Source organism: Oryzias melastigma, linkage group LG20 (assembly GCF_002922805.2).
Source record: "Oryzias melastigma strain HK-1 linkage group LG20, ASM292280v2, whole genome shotgun sequence".
Lineage (NCBI taxonomy): Eukaryota > Metazoa > Chordata > Actinopteri > Beloniformes > Adrianichthyidae > Oryzias > Oryzias melastigma.
Genome location: NC_050531.1, coordinates 10515271 through 10529024, shown reverse-complemented (window position 1 = coordinate 10529024; position 13754 = coordinate 10515271). Strand labels below are relative to the sequence as shown.

The 13754-nt window shown below is 38.8% G+C and overlaps 1 protein-coding gene across 16 annotated transcripts in view; it reads left to right on the top strand.

Annotated features, from left to right (window-relative positions):
- Positions 1 to 12172, top strand: part of eya1 (EYA transcriptional coactivator and phosphatase 1) — a 68840-nt gene extending 56668 nt beyond the window's left edge. For all 16 annotated transcript variants that reach the window (XM_024280270.2, XM_024280267.2, XM_024280266.2 and 13 more), the window contains 6 exons: positions 5210 to 5268; positions 5356 to 5516; positions 5677 to 5791; positions 6083 to 6204; positions 6810 to 6910; positions 10676 to 12172. In XM_024280270.2, coding sequence (XP_024136038.1) covers positions 5210 to 5268; positions 5356 to 5516; positions 5677 to 5791; positions 6083 to 6204; positions 6810 to 6910; positions 10676 to 10756 — 639 coding nt within the window. In that variant the 3' untranslated portion in view covers positions 10757 to 12172. The remainder of the gene's footprint in view (positions 1 to 5209; positions 5269 to 5355; positions 5517 to 5676; positions 5792 to 6082; positions 6205 to 6809; positions 6911 to 10675) is intronic.
- Positions 12173 to 13754: the final 1582 nt, after the last annotated feature.

Genomic DNA, 13754 nt, shown 5'->3' with positions numbered 1-13754 from the left:
CCACTTTTTTTTTTTTTTTTTACCTGCGATTCATCCACCAGGTGTTTATTTGTCAAATTCCAAATGTTAGTCTGAACAGTAAAATCCACCACCTCATAGAGTTTCTTTCCATTCTATCTGCTTTGACCTGCTCTCATGGCTCCGTGGTGTTTATGAGGCCCTTAGAAGTGGCTCTTAATGACTATGTGTGAGAGTTACTGTACAGCATTACCCGCAGCTACCTCCTCTATTAGCTCTCCAAATCCTCCCAGGGAGCCGGTGCAGAGGTTTATACCAGCCCCAGCTGGGAATAGTAACTGCTGGAGTCTGCTCACTCTTGCAGCTCTACTTCTTTTTTTATTCCCAGTTAACGCAGACTTTCACTGGGAGATTTATGAAACATCTTTACAACATGAAGTAAAATGGGGCTTACAGTTCAAATCGTTATTCTCTAAAATAAAGATTTTAACTTGAACCAGTAGAGCCATATTTCTTTCTTTTTTTAATTTATTTATTTATTTACCAAAAATGAGTCCAAGAGGAAAACATGGACTCATCCAGGAGGTCCAGAACAGCATTGGAAGAACAGCAGGACTCACTTAAGCCAGTTAAGGCCAGTGTTCATGAGTCAACATAGGAGTTCTCCTTTACAAGAAAGCAAAGGAAAACTTCTGAGTTCACAAACAGACACAGGATCAATGCCAACATCTTAAATATTGGAATTAGTGATGTGGAAAAAATACATCTTTGGAAGATGTTTATCTAGCATAAAGCTAACAAAATATCATGACAAAAACAAAAAAATATATGTCAAGCACGGTGGGGGTAGTGTAATGGTTTGTGACTGCTTTGTAGTTTATTTAGCTAAAAAAACTTAACTGAGATGAATGGAAGGAGAATTTTATTGTGGCTTCAAGTTCTTATTCTAATTGAGATATTGTAGCACGAACTTAAACTGACTAGAAATCTATCTAAAGAGGCTAAATTTGAAGACTCACTCCGATCATCTTATGATCTATTTTCAAAGCATTCCCAGTGGTCTTTTTATTGTGATTATGACATTTTAGCCAAAATCAAATCTTGGACATAGTTTCTGTAGAGCAGCAGTAGTTCATTAGATATTAGTTTGCTCAGAGCATCCCCGCCCCCCTTCCCCTCCCCATTCCTCAGAGCTCGCAGCAGAAAGCTTGTGGCCCACTCTGCATATTTTTTAGGTCACAAAAAAATCTCTTTTTGAAACTGCACTTTTTCTTGCCCAAGATTTACTGTGATTTGAATAAAGAAATACTCAGAAATGCAATTTGGGGTTTTTTTTATGTATGTATATGTCCTCATCATCCGAAAAAAGACACAAGAACATGTGAAAAGCACAAAAAAAACACACAAAAGTGAAAGAAAATGCATCTACAATTTCACAATTATTTTTCCTAATAAATTAACAAATTTAAGGCTTTATTGAATATTTAACTAACTTTCATACATTCATGTAGAATAAATTTTGAATGCCACTGAAATATCCCAAAATTCCATAACAGTACTGTGTCTTTTAGATTCACTTAGAGTCCATAAAAAGCAGGTTGCGTCTTTTAAGTGCAGCGTTTAGCCCTAATTACAAGGCCTGTGAATGTGTTTTCAGTCTGAAAGTAATTAAGGTGGTCTATAATTAACACCGTGAACAATATTGCTGTCAAACACCTGTTTTGTCCATGCCGCCTGTCACACACAAAAAGAAAGAGATTATGTGGGCAGAACAAACATGGCAGCCATTGTTAACAAGGTACAAATAGACAGCATGCAATTTAGGACATTATGCCAATTGGGTGGAAGTGAATGGTCCGGTACCAGCGCACTGAAAGAAACGACAGGAGCTGATTGTGTTTGATTTATTAACGGGCAATTACTAAATAATAGAAGCCTTCCAGTAACTTCTATGAGAAAAGAGGGAATTGTTTGGTGAAAGGAGTCTTCTTTCCAAACAAATTACAAACTAAACCTGCATGTTGATTCAAATCTTTTCTAGATTTTGTTGATGAATATAAATTGGTATCGATGTGTTGGCATCTTGTCTTCACATTGAGACAAATTGCTGCTTTCTTGTGCTATTAAAGATCAGTTAGTGAGCGTCTGGGAACAGATTAGGCCAGCAGAGCAACAAGCCCCAGCCTGCGCCCCACGTCAGTCGGTAGTCCATCTTCTGGAACGCTCGGAGCTCGCTCCATGTGAGGTCACGTTGGACTCTCAGCTTTTCCCCATTGCTTTCCCCTCATCCCCACCTCCGTACCCTTCCGCCCCCTTATCGGGGTGCTGGAGCCCCGGAGAGGAGGGGAGCGGGGTCACGGGGTCAAAGTCTTTTCCTCTTTGGATCTTGGGGCTTGCTGGGAGAGGCTTGGCAAGAGAATGGCTGCATTAGAGCTGGGGTTGGGGGTCAAGATTTTAATTCTGTTAAAGAACAGCTGGTTTGAGTTTCTCCTCGCGTCCTTCTTCCCTCCCTCGCTCCACAAATCCAGGGAGATGAAAAATTTGTTCAGAGGGGAACCAGTAAAATAAAAAAGGTTTACGGTCCAAAGCCCTTACCCTTACCCTGCTCCAGCATTAGACAGGAATGTAATAACGTCAGCATTTGGCCTCAGTTAGATTGACTTACAGCTAGGAAGCTCTCTCCATGTTAAGGTGTCTTAACAACCGGATGAAACTTAATTAAAAAGCTCAAAATATTGGAAGGCATGTTTCATACTTCACATTCTCTTCCTCGTGTTTCAATTTCCTCCAGAAATTATATTTTCTCAGATAACTTTAAACAGGTGAGACAAACTTTTTGGCAGTTGTGTTGCACCAAGTATAATCTGCGTCTTACAAAAGAAACAGTCTGGTTTAGTCATATCAAATGCTCTTTCTGTTATTCACACCAGATTACAGCTAACTGAAACAGATGTAAATGTTAGCGTTGCATGAGTCTGGAAGCCTCAGATTCTCTAAAGTTTTAGCAAAAAAGCCACACAGCTTCCCCATCTTTTCTTCTGCTGCATCTAAAATATGTTGATGTAAATGCCAAGGCAGCACGCCCTCACATTTCAGGACGTAGAGAGCAAAAAGGAAGGGGGGGGGGCACTAGAGTGCTCCTATAAATGGAAAACTAATAACAGACTTTTTTTCTCCGCTTTCGCCTGTGCTCCCTTCACCGGCCGGCTGGCTGCGTGGCCCCGGGGCTTTGTTGGTGTGTGGCGCAGCAGCAATCAAAGGTCATAATTTCATTGGCGGTTAGCATCAGGTTCAATTTTTCTAGTATGTTACATTTACCAGAAAGTCTGGTTTGTGTTACTGTGTAACGGTGGACCCAGTGAGAGCTGCGGGATCCTTCTACCTTCCCAGGAGGAGTCAGGCATTCATAGGAGGAGGGGGGGCACATATGAATGAGTATTTGTGAAGAGTAACAAACATAAAGTTTTTTAAAAGTTACATACTGTTCTACTGCATTTATCTGTTAAACAAACTCTGTTAAAAAATAACAATCATTTTTTGATCTATTTTAAAGTGTTCCTAGTGGTTTTTATTTATGATTATGCCATTTTGGCCAACATTTAAATAAAAACCTGTGTTGTTTTTAGGACATAGTTTCTGCAGAGCAGAAGTAGTTAATTTGACTTTTGCTTCTGAGTTGGGGTGGGACTTTTGGCGTAGAGAAACCCCAGAAAAGTAATTTTAATCCTAAATCAAATTATGAGCTCAATTGTCTTCATATATGTCCTCCATCATGTGAAAAATGCTAAAAACATCAAAAACCGTATTTTAATTGGAGTCAGTCTTCAAGCACTTTGCACGTACCATGGCAAAAAAATCAATAAAAGTTCTTAACTCAAGAAAAAAAAAGCACATAAATGATTTTATATAGTAGCTGGGAAATATAATGATCAAACAAAAGAGAATCACGCCGGTTCACTTAGCTGATAAGCTGTAAGTTCTTAAGAGCAAATTGGCTAAAATTGAAATGCAAGTTGCTGCTCTGGATTATTAATATATGTTGCCAAAAACAACCTTAGTGTCACTAAAATTTGGGAAGGGTTACAAGACAATTTCCCAAAAATTTTAAGTTCATTATTTGACAGTGAGAACGATTATTGCAGGTTAAGAGGTTCAGAAGAATGCAGTTTGTTCCAAGGTCAGACTGCAGTGCTTAATAAAAAGTCTACTGTACATTTCTAATGTTTTCTGAACAAATTTACATCAAGTGTGAGCGAAATAGCACGTTCAGATAAAACAGTATATTGTTTAAAAGATCCTACCTATTAAAAAAAATGTAGTTGTATATGGTCCAATAAAATTTGTCCAACAAAAAAAACAATATTCCTAAGCAGAGTTTTATGATAGGGTGATGAAGAAAAGAAAAACAAGCTGCAGGTTTAAATGTCCCAATCAAAACCCAAACTTTAGCCAGATAAAAAAATGACTTCAAGAGACTTTATATTAAATTAAATTAGATTAGAAATGGTTTATTTCAAACAAGAAGAAAAAAAATGAATGTGCAATACAATCAATCGTTAAAAAACGTTAAAAAAAAGGTGCAGTTGTTTTTTAAACCACTTATTGTTTTTTGTCTGTTAAATGAGGATTGCACATGAAGAAATTGTAATAATGTAAAGAAGGAGATTCACTTACTTTCTCTTAACTTACTTTTCGGTAAATAGATGGTAAAAATAAAACCAGTGACAGCAAAAGATGCACTGGCCTTTAGATTTTTATCAATCTTAGTCGGTGCTTTTTGAAGGTTTTCTATCATCTTGGAAAAATAATTCTAACTTCTCTGAAATGTGCCAAATGGGTGGCAACAATAACACGCTCACTTGTTGAACCATATTCTGTAAAGTAGATGTAGAGCTGGATTGTTGTAAATTTTAGATGTAGCCAGAAAAGTCAAATGTCCTTTTTTTATCTAACCTTGAGAACATTTGTTGTTGTGAACTCTAAGAAGACTGACTTTCTTGTGTGACAAACCCCCTATGGGTTACTAAGTGAACTCACCTGGCTTCAATTGCTCTTGTTTTTTTAATGTGCTTCAATCTGGAAGTCAAAACTCATTCCATTGATCTGAAATCTCCACATCTTCTTATTGGGGATCTTTTTTGCAAATTAGTGAAAATTTACACACATTTTCATGACTTCTGATACACCATCCATGAGTCTGAATGTTTTTATGAAAACATTTAAAAATGAGTATCAATATTTTGTGTTTCAGGAATGTGACCAGGTACACATCGACGACGTGTCATCTGATGACAACGGCCAGGATCTAAGGTAGAATACCGTTGAACTTTGATTTAGTGAAGGATGTCTCCACTTCAGATCTGCGGATGCTTATGGACCCCTCTCTCTGTGTTTCAGTACGTATAACTTCAGCGCCGATGGTTTCCATGCAGCTGCCACCAGTGCCAACCTGTGCCTGGCCACAGGCGTGCGCGGAGGCGTGGACTGGATGAGAAAACTGGCCTTCCGCTACAGACGAGTAAAAGAAATCTACACCACCTACAAAAATAACGTCGGAGGTAATCCCCCAACAAGCAGCGCCGCTCTGAACGAACCCGCTGAGTTTGTTCAGACTGTTTTACGTGAGCGCCTGCCCCGTGTTCAACACGTCCATGTGTGTTCTGACGAAAAGTTTTAGTGGTATGTGCTCCAACCCAAACAAGGTTCCTCTGCTTTCAGGTCTGCTGGGCCCGGCCAAAAGGGAAGCCTGGTTGCAATTGCGAGCAGAAATTGAAGCCTTGACGGACTCCTGGTTAACACTGGCACTGAAAGCACTAACATTAATCCACTCAAGGTAGGACTCTAGTGAAGAAAAGTACACCCAGTCCCACACCGCACATGTATAAACTTGTGTGGTGTAGATAAGCCAACTCTGTTCCAGAGCAATAAAAAAAAGAAACGATGGATTTGACATTTGCACAGCCTGTCTTTTCTAAATTTGACAAATTAGTCTGCTAGAAGATCCGGGTTGAAAAAGGAGCCAATCAGTCACCGTATGACAAGTTTGCAGTACTCGATCCTTTACATTCCGTTTACTTTGTCCTCATTCAGAGGGATTTTTGACGGATTTGACTCTCCTCCACAGGTCAAACTGTGTGAATATCCTGGTGACCACCACGCAGCTCATCCCTGCCCTGGCAAAAGTCCTGCTTTACGGCTTGGGAGTCGTCTTTCCTATAGAAAATATTTATAGTGCAACCAAAATAGGTAAACTGAACATGTGCTTTCTGTTTCTTTCCTTTTTTTGCTCGGCATGAATTATGCTAGTCTAGTGAGTGTAAACACTTAGGACACGCATGCTACCTCAGTGACAGGACTGAGGCGTGGATTGGGTGGGAGATTTGTACACCGGAGAAGGTTGATGTTCCTCTCTGAGGGAACAGTCCTAATCAGTCTGGGATTATTTTCGTGGAGCGGGGCCTCTGCTTCTCCATCTCTGCATATGAAACCACTTCTGCACATTTATGTCATTTCAGAGCCACAAGGCCCCCCTCTCCCTTCTCACATCGCCCCACTTTTCCTCCCACCTTCCCCCTTTTTCACTGTTTTAAATGCAAAATAAACACCGAGCCTCCCTCTTGCAGACCGGGGGAAAGGATAGCAAAAGATTTGCCCTAAGTTTCAGGAGGAAAGAAAAGATGATCTTATCACATCTCTTTCCTGAGTTCGGTGTTTACACTCTGCCCTGTTTTGCAAGTATGTTGTTCCAAAAGAGCTTTTGTCACCACGCGGCTCTGAGCCGACTCACTGTTTAGTGCTAGTTTTTACATACGTTTGTCCCAGAAACACGGCTGACCTCAACCTCTCCGCAGGAAAGGAGAGCTGCTTCGAGAGAGTAATTCAAAGGTTCGGGAGGAAAGTTGTTTACATTGTTGTTGGAGATGGAGTAGAAGAAGAGCAAGGCTCGAAAAAGGTAAGATGTTCCACACTTCATATCACCACAAAACCCATCATTTGCGTAACAATAAATCGGCGCTCACAGCCTTTTATTCGTTTATCCTCTTTTCCTTCACCAAAGTACAAGAGTGAGAGTCTGTAGTGTGTAATCAGGGCTCTTCCTCCGCCATCTCAGGTTTACCGAACGGGGGAAGGGGGGGTGGCATAATTATATATTCCTGCTTTGTTCTCCGGGCAGCGTGAATGCTGCATGTGTAATGTAAGACAAGCCCTTTGAGGCACGGCGTAAATACGGCGCACATACAGGCAAATCGTGGCGGAAGAGATTCGAATATTTGCTGCAATGACGAAGCTTGTTGATTGAGGATAGAAAAGTGTCGGATCTACGGTGGCCCTGAGGTACAAATCAAACCAACAAATCACAACGATTAAAAAATCAAAACAAATTTTAAAAAATGTATATTTTAGAAATCAAAACTAAATTCCAGAAATAATAAAATGAAGAATTTAAAAAAAACAACAATAATTTCTAGAAATTAAAATGTTGAAAACAAAACCTAATAAGAATCCGGAAAAGTTTCTTTGAGGTTTTTCAGGTGCGTCTTCGATGTCTGCTTACTAATAAAGTTGTTTGATTGGTAGGGAGCATATCTAGTATCACGTCATGACAAATAACTTTCAGTTGAAATGATGGATAAACGTCATCAGCGATGTACCATAGCACCTACTTTTTATTGTTTCCGGAAAAAAAAGACATTTTGGAAAAAAATAATTTCTGAAATTAAATGTTATAGAAGAAAAAACTGGAAAACTCAAACCTAAAAAAATCTGATTTGTCACCATCCGTCCTTTCCTGGTTTCTTATAGTGTTTACATTTTTAAAATTTGGACTTCTGGAAATTATTTTTGTTTTGTGAAATATTTCATTCTTGTTTTGTTTGATTCAGAAAATGTAATGTTTTATTTATTATTATTTTTTCTTTTTTTCAAATGTTTTTGCGTCAAGTGATTTGTCCCTCAGGGCCACCATACGGATCTAAAGATTCTAGCCTCTCTATCCAGTTTGAACATAAACCAGATGAATTAGGAAAATGAATGAGTTGTTTGGGGTCATTTTTCTGACATCTTGAGCCTCACTGTCAGAATGAAGACTTCCCCTCTCTTTTTTCTGCTGGTTGTCAGACACTTAGCGAGTGTCAGCAGCACAGAGTGATGAGGTAGAAGGAAGAATCATGCCCAGGATCAAATGTAAGCCTCCAGCTTTGTGTTTTGAAAAGCTAACAAGTCCTGGGAATGCGGTCTTGAGGGATATTTCTGGAAATACATGCAAATATTTTCACTCCGTCATGAGTTGTTGGAGTGTGACATTGATTGAAGGATAAGGTGTTTTTTTTTCTCCCCTTTTCTTTTCATCCAAGTGGTGAAAATCCCATGACGCACTATGAAGTAAAAGGTTTCTGTGTCAACATCAGAGAGGTTGTGAAATAACAAAACAATTTCACCCGTCAGGAGGCGCATATCCGACGTGACACTGCGTGGAACTGCAAAAGCAAACGTTCATTCCTTCACCCCCCCTCCAAAAAAAATCCCCAATCCTGAAACAATTCTGTCTTCAGTTATTACTGTCGCCCGGGAGAGGAGGCTGAGATAACATCTCCAGCTTTTAAACTTAAAAGCAAAGACAATTTACAAAACAAAAAGCAAAGAGCTTTTTAAGGGTCAGTGCAGGCTCTTCTAAGCGGAACATATGCCTGGGAGAGGCCATACCTTTGATAAGGGGAGGGTAATGGGCTCCACACACTGAGGAGGGCTCTACCTGACAAGCTTCTTTCATTCTCTGCGACTCGGGTTTCTCCCTCCATCCTCTGCTTGGGAACAACAGCTCATTTGCACAATCCTAAAAACACACTGCAGGCAGGAGGCTCAAAATAGGAGACACTGTGGGAAGTTCATATGTTCAAGATAAAAACAGCTACCGGGTCATTTTTAGCGCTGTAAAACCACACGACGAAGCTCTGGAGAGTTGGTATTAAGGATAGAAGAAGCACAGGAGGAGCATTGGTGTTTTAGAAATAACAATCAGATTCAAAATCATATAAAAAGACTTATATCACGGTTCACCTTTCGTGGTTTTGCTGTTTTGCAGAATTTTTTTGGTGCAATTTGACTTTTTTTTTTTTTTTGGCTGTGAACCATTGTCAATCAACCTCTTCTGTATCACATCTCCCGTACAGAATGCATTCAGATTTATTTATATAAATCTTCGATTAATACCAGACTATTCTAGACTTATTTTTGTATGAAGATTTGAACTTTGAGAGAAAAGTGGGTAAATGTTCATTTCTGTCTATATCGGTGAGGAGTTTTACAGCCTTAAACTTAATTTTTTAGATTATTTTCAGAACTTCACAGATTTAATTTACCGCGATGAGGGACCATTGTACTCTCAAAGTATTTTGGACGTGTTCTCACGTGCAAAATTCCAACACAATTTGAGGTGGTCCACAATTCACACGGTAGTAAATCCAGTAAAGTCATTTTTGGGGGCAATTTCAAACATACTCTGATACCAAATTGAGCCATACAGTATACCCACATATCAACATTCCCAACTCTAAGGTAAAGGTAACACTCAACCAAAAAAATATATAATTTTATTCACTTCAATTATTGCACGACGACTGTACAAATGTCTTGGCTACCAAACAAAATAAGAAAAAATTAATTTGAACATATAAGGCTAAAAAACAACTATTTCATAAACAATGGAACCCCTTACTTAATGACTATAAAACACTGCCAGCACAATTTAAGTTGCTTGACAGCCCCCTTTTATTATTTTAGAAATGTTTCTCTTTACTACTAGACTAATATCAGTTACTTTTCTCCACTAAAGTGCATTTTTGAGTAAAGACATGATCAGTTTTATTGAGAACAAAAAATATTTCGTTTGATAATTAAAAATCTTTCACATCAAATGTTCCCTGAACTCAACAACCTTCAGTAAGATAATGTTACGTTTTATCAGTAGTCCAACTTTAATGAAACACCTTCAAAACGTCAAACAAAATAAATAGTGTCTTGCTAGTCGCACGTTGTGATTTAGCTCATTTGTTGTGTTCCCTACATATTAATGTTGGTGTGACATAACTTAAACACTGTGTGACTTTTGTCCAATTGACCAAAATACCAAAATGCTTCCATTTGGTCGCTTTAAGCGAAGTCAGGGCGGGTCGGACGACAAGATCTGGAAGGTCAGCCATGTTTGTGTGCAATTCAAAAATGTCGGAGTGAAAAACGCTTCACATTTAGTTCTGCTTTACTTTAAATCATAATTTTGGATTATCAGAATCATTTATGGATCCTATTCATTGCATCTATTTTTTTATGCTCACAACTGTTAAAAAGGAGGAAAAATTACATCCACTACTCCTTTTTTTTAATAAATAATCATTATTTTGTATTATTCTTACCTATGACTATTATTTTTATTACTGGTAAAAGTATAAACTTTGTTTAAGGGGGCTTACAAAAGAAAGAAAAAGGTATTTTGTCCAACTTGTGGTTTAAAAACAAGAAATAGTTTCCAAATATTTTATTTTCTTATTTTTTTTCCTCATTTAGAAAATATGGAATTACAGTTAAGTAATGAAAGTATATGAGGAAAATAAAAAAAAATGATATGCAACTATAAATTGTTGTCTGAACAAATCAGTTTTCATTTACTTCTTTATAAAAGTTTGTTTTTTTTTAATGGTTTTTATCATTTACCTGTTCACAGCACAACATGCCCTTCTGGAGGATCTCCAGCCACTCAGACCTCATGGCCCTCCATCACGCTCTAGACCTGGAGTATTTGTAGCACTGCACCACCATCACACCTCCCAGCACCTCAGCACACCGAGCAACCTTTCTGCATCACCCGCCGGCCCTGACCTACGCTAGCCGCAGCCGCCGGGGCGAGGACAGAGGAAAGGCCCCCTTTAATGCCGCCTGGCATCTGTCTTTTACCCCAAATGAAGAAAAGACGAGGAGAGTGGAAAAAGGAGCACGTGGACGGCGTGCTGACACACAGTCGCTCATCGTTTTAACCCCGAACAGTTTTTTTTTTCCTCTTCTAACCGAAGGAAAGCTAGCGGTGAATTTACGACGCAGCAGCTGTTTGCCCTTGGTTTCTGTGAATCAGCCACTTTCTGAAGCTGTCAGAGTGTTTTACGGCCTCCCCCCGGTTTGTACCGAGACTTTGTTCAGGGTTCACACCTGTGATGAAAGCAGGGCTGCCGCCTCGCCACAGAACTCGACTACTGCTGGTGACTTCTCCGCATCCTTCTCGCTTCATCACCGTCTGCTCTTCCCGTTTTCTTCATTTGATCAACCCACTTTCAAAGCCACCTCGACGAAGCTCCGCCGTCAAGAGTCGGCCCGGGAGTCTTTTAATTTATGAACAGAGACTTGTGGCACGGCGCCACGGGGAAGGTACCTCAATGACAAAGACTTGTGCCTTTCACAAAGTACTATTGATTTCCACCACATTGAATGGAAGAAACGTACAAAAATGGGGGTTTTCTAATAATTTAAGAAAATTAACAAAAAACTTTATTTACAACGCTGAGACAATCGTGTACAGAAGAAAAAATTTTGTGTGTGTAAGTTTGTAATCACTGGACTGTTCTTCCCTATATTCATTTAGGTACAGCAACAATGCTTTTCAATGGAAGTACAAAAAAAAAGACATCCCCTCGCAAACTCGTGCGACACCTAAAAGTGTTGATGTGTTCAAGTTACGTTTGATAAACAAAATATGTAGATAATGGAATTATGTGATTTTGTCAAGACCAAAAGCATGGGTGTCAAGTGTCAAGGACCTTTCCTTTCATCCTGTCATATTTACGCTTCTCAAACACACATTTCACGTGTTTTTTACCGGAAAGGTAGCTCCACCTGTGTCCTTATTGCATCTCACCAGCTTGCAGCCCTGACCCCACTGACCCCACAGCAGACTTCCCTCTGGTGATGGTCTCTGCCTCCCGAGAGCCGATTGAAAGACAAATTTGAATATTTAAACAAGCCGGCTTGAATAGGTTTATTATCTTTTATACAAGCACTATAAAACTAAAAAAAACTCTTGTACAGCAGGCATAATTTTGTATGATGTAGTGTTTTTATTTCAACATTGACAAGACATTCTGCCCCCCCCCATCTCTCTTTAACTTCATTTGTTGGGTATGAGGGGAGGTCAAATTAGCCGTAAGAGAAAAGCCACTAACTTTCCGGGGTTTGTGAACGTACAGGACATGTGCTATCAACTGTGAATTTCTTAAACAGAAACCATCTTGTTGTGTTTCTAACCTCCACCTCCCACTTTTGCACATGGTCACTGTCAGCTTTTCCTTTTTTCAATCCCTTTCCCCCCCCTCAGAACAGACCCCCTTTATCCCAAAATGACCCCCCCTCCCACCAGACCTTTAAAAGAAAAAAAAAAAAAAACCCTGCACTCTGGGGTATCTACATATTGCTGCTAGGTCAAGGTAATGGTAGGTAAATAGAGGAAATGTTTTATAGAGTCAAACAGCACGCTTTTATGTTGAGTTGCAATCATAAATGCAAACTGGAAATACTTTACACTATGTGGGCCTCATTGTGAAAACTCAAAAGATTGTTGTGTCTGCAAAAATATGTGTACAGATGTTTTTGACATTATTATTTGATTGCGTTTAAATTAATAAAACTGATTTATGAACTCTTACAAAATGCTTGCTGCCTTTTTTTGAAATATCTATAGTGTCTTTATAACTGTTGGTGCTAAAGTCATTTCTCTGCAAAAAAAAAAAAAGTTAAGGAAAAAATGTTAAAATAATAAGACAATTTGTGAGTAATGCCTTAGTCGCAGCACCCTTAACCCTTACTTTTAACCCTCTGGTGCATGATGGTCACTACAGTGGATGGCTACTAAAAAGTTCCTCTCTTTTTATGCATTGATTTTTGTACATTTGTGAAACAAATATGACCAATGCTTTGATTATTTATGCGTCAGAGGGTTAAGATTGTAGAAGTAAGATTGAAGAAGACTTAAACACCTCATAAGTGTAAAATAGATACAGACATGTTGTACCAATTTTTTATGCTTCAAATCCTGAGGACTGGGTTTGAGTTCCATTAGAGTAACCTGACAGTTTGAGATGAGAAAATTAGACAATTAACGCAAAGTTTTTTTGGGCATCCTTGTGGATCATCTTCTCTACCAATACAAGTGGTCACTTTGGTGATGTTCCTGTGGTTGAGCTGGTTTAAAAATGTTCCCATAATACAATTTCCTCACAGCAGAACCAATCTTTAAGTTTTTTTTTAAGTTTCTTTTAAAGAAGTACTCATTGTATGTGAGGTCGTAGATCAGGGGTGTCAAAGTCAATCGCACAAGGGGCCAAAATCCAAAACCACCTTAGCTTACGGGCCGAGCAGGATAAACATTAATTAAACACAATGAAACTAAATTTTTCAAACGTTTAAAACTGTAACTTTTTTACATAATTATGAACTTGATATATAGCATTACCTGCGATAATGTTAGTGTAAATGCTGTAAGCTGAATTTGGCCACTGAAGATGCTGAAATTGATAGCTGAAAACGCTGAAGCTGATAGCTAGCTAACATATTAGCTAAATGCCAAATTATCCAAAACAAACAAACAAAAAAAAAAACTTAAGTTTGCCAAAACAGCTAGCATCTAGCTGAAAAAACAGCTAAGCTTCAAAATATTCTAAAATAAATGAAAAAAAGCCTAAATTAGCCAAAACACCTAGCGCGTGGCTGAAATATTAGCTAAACTCCAAAATAGCCGAAAAATCTTAGTAAATGAAAAA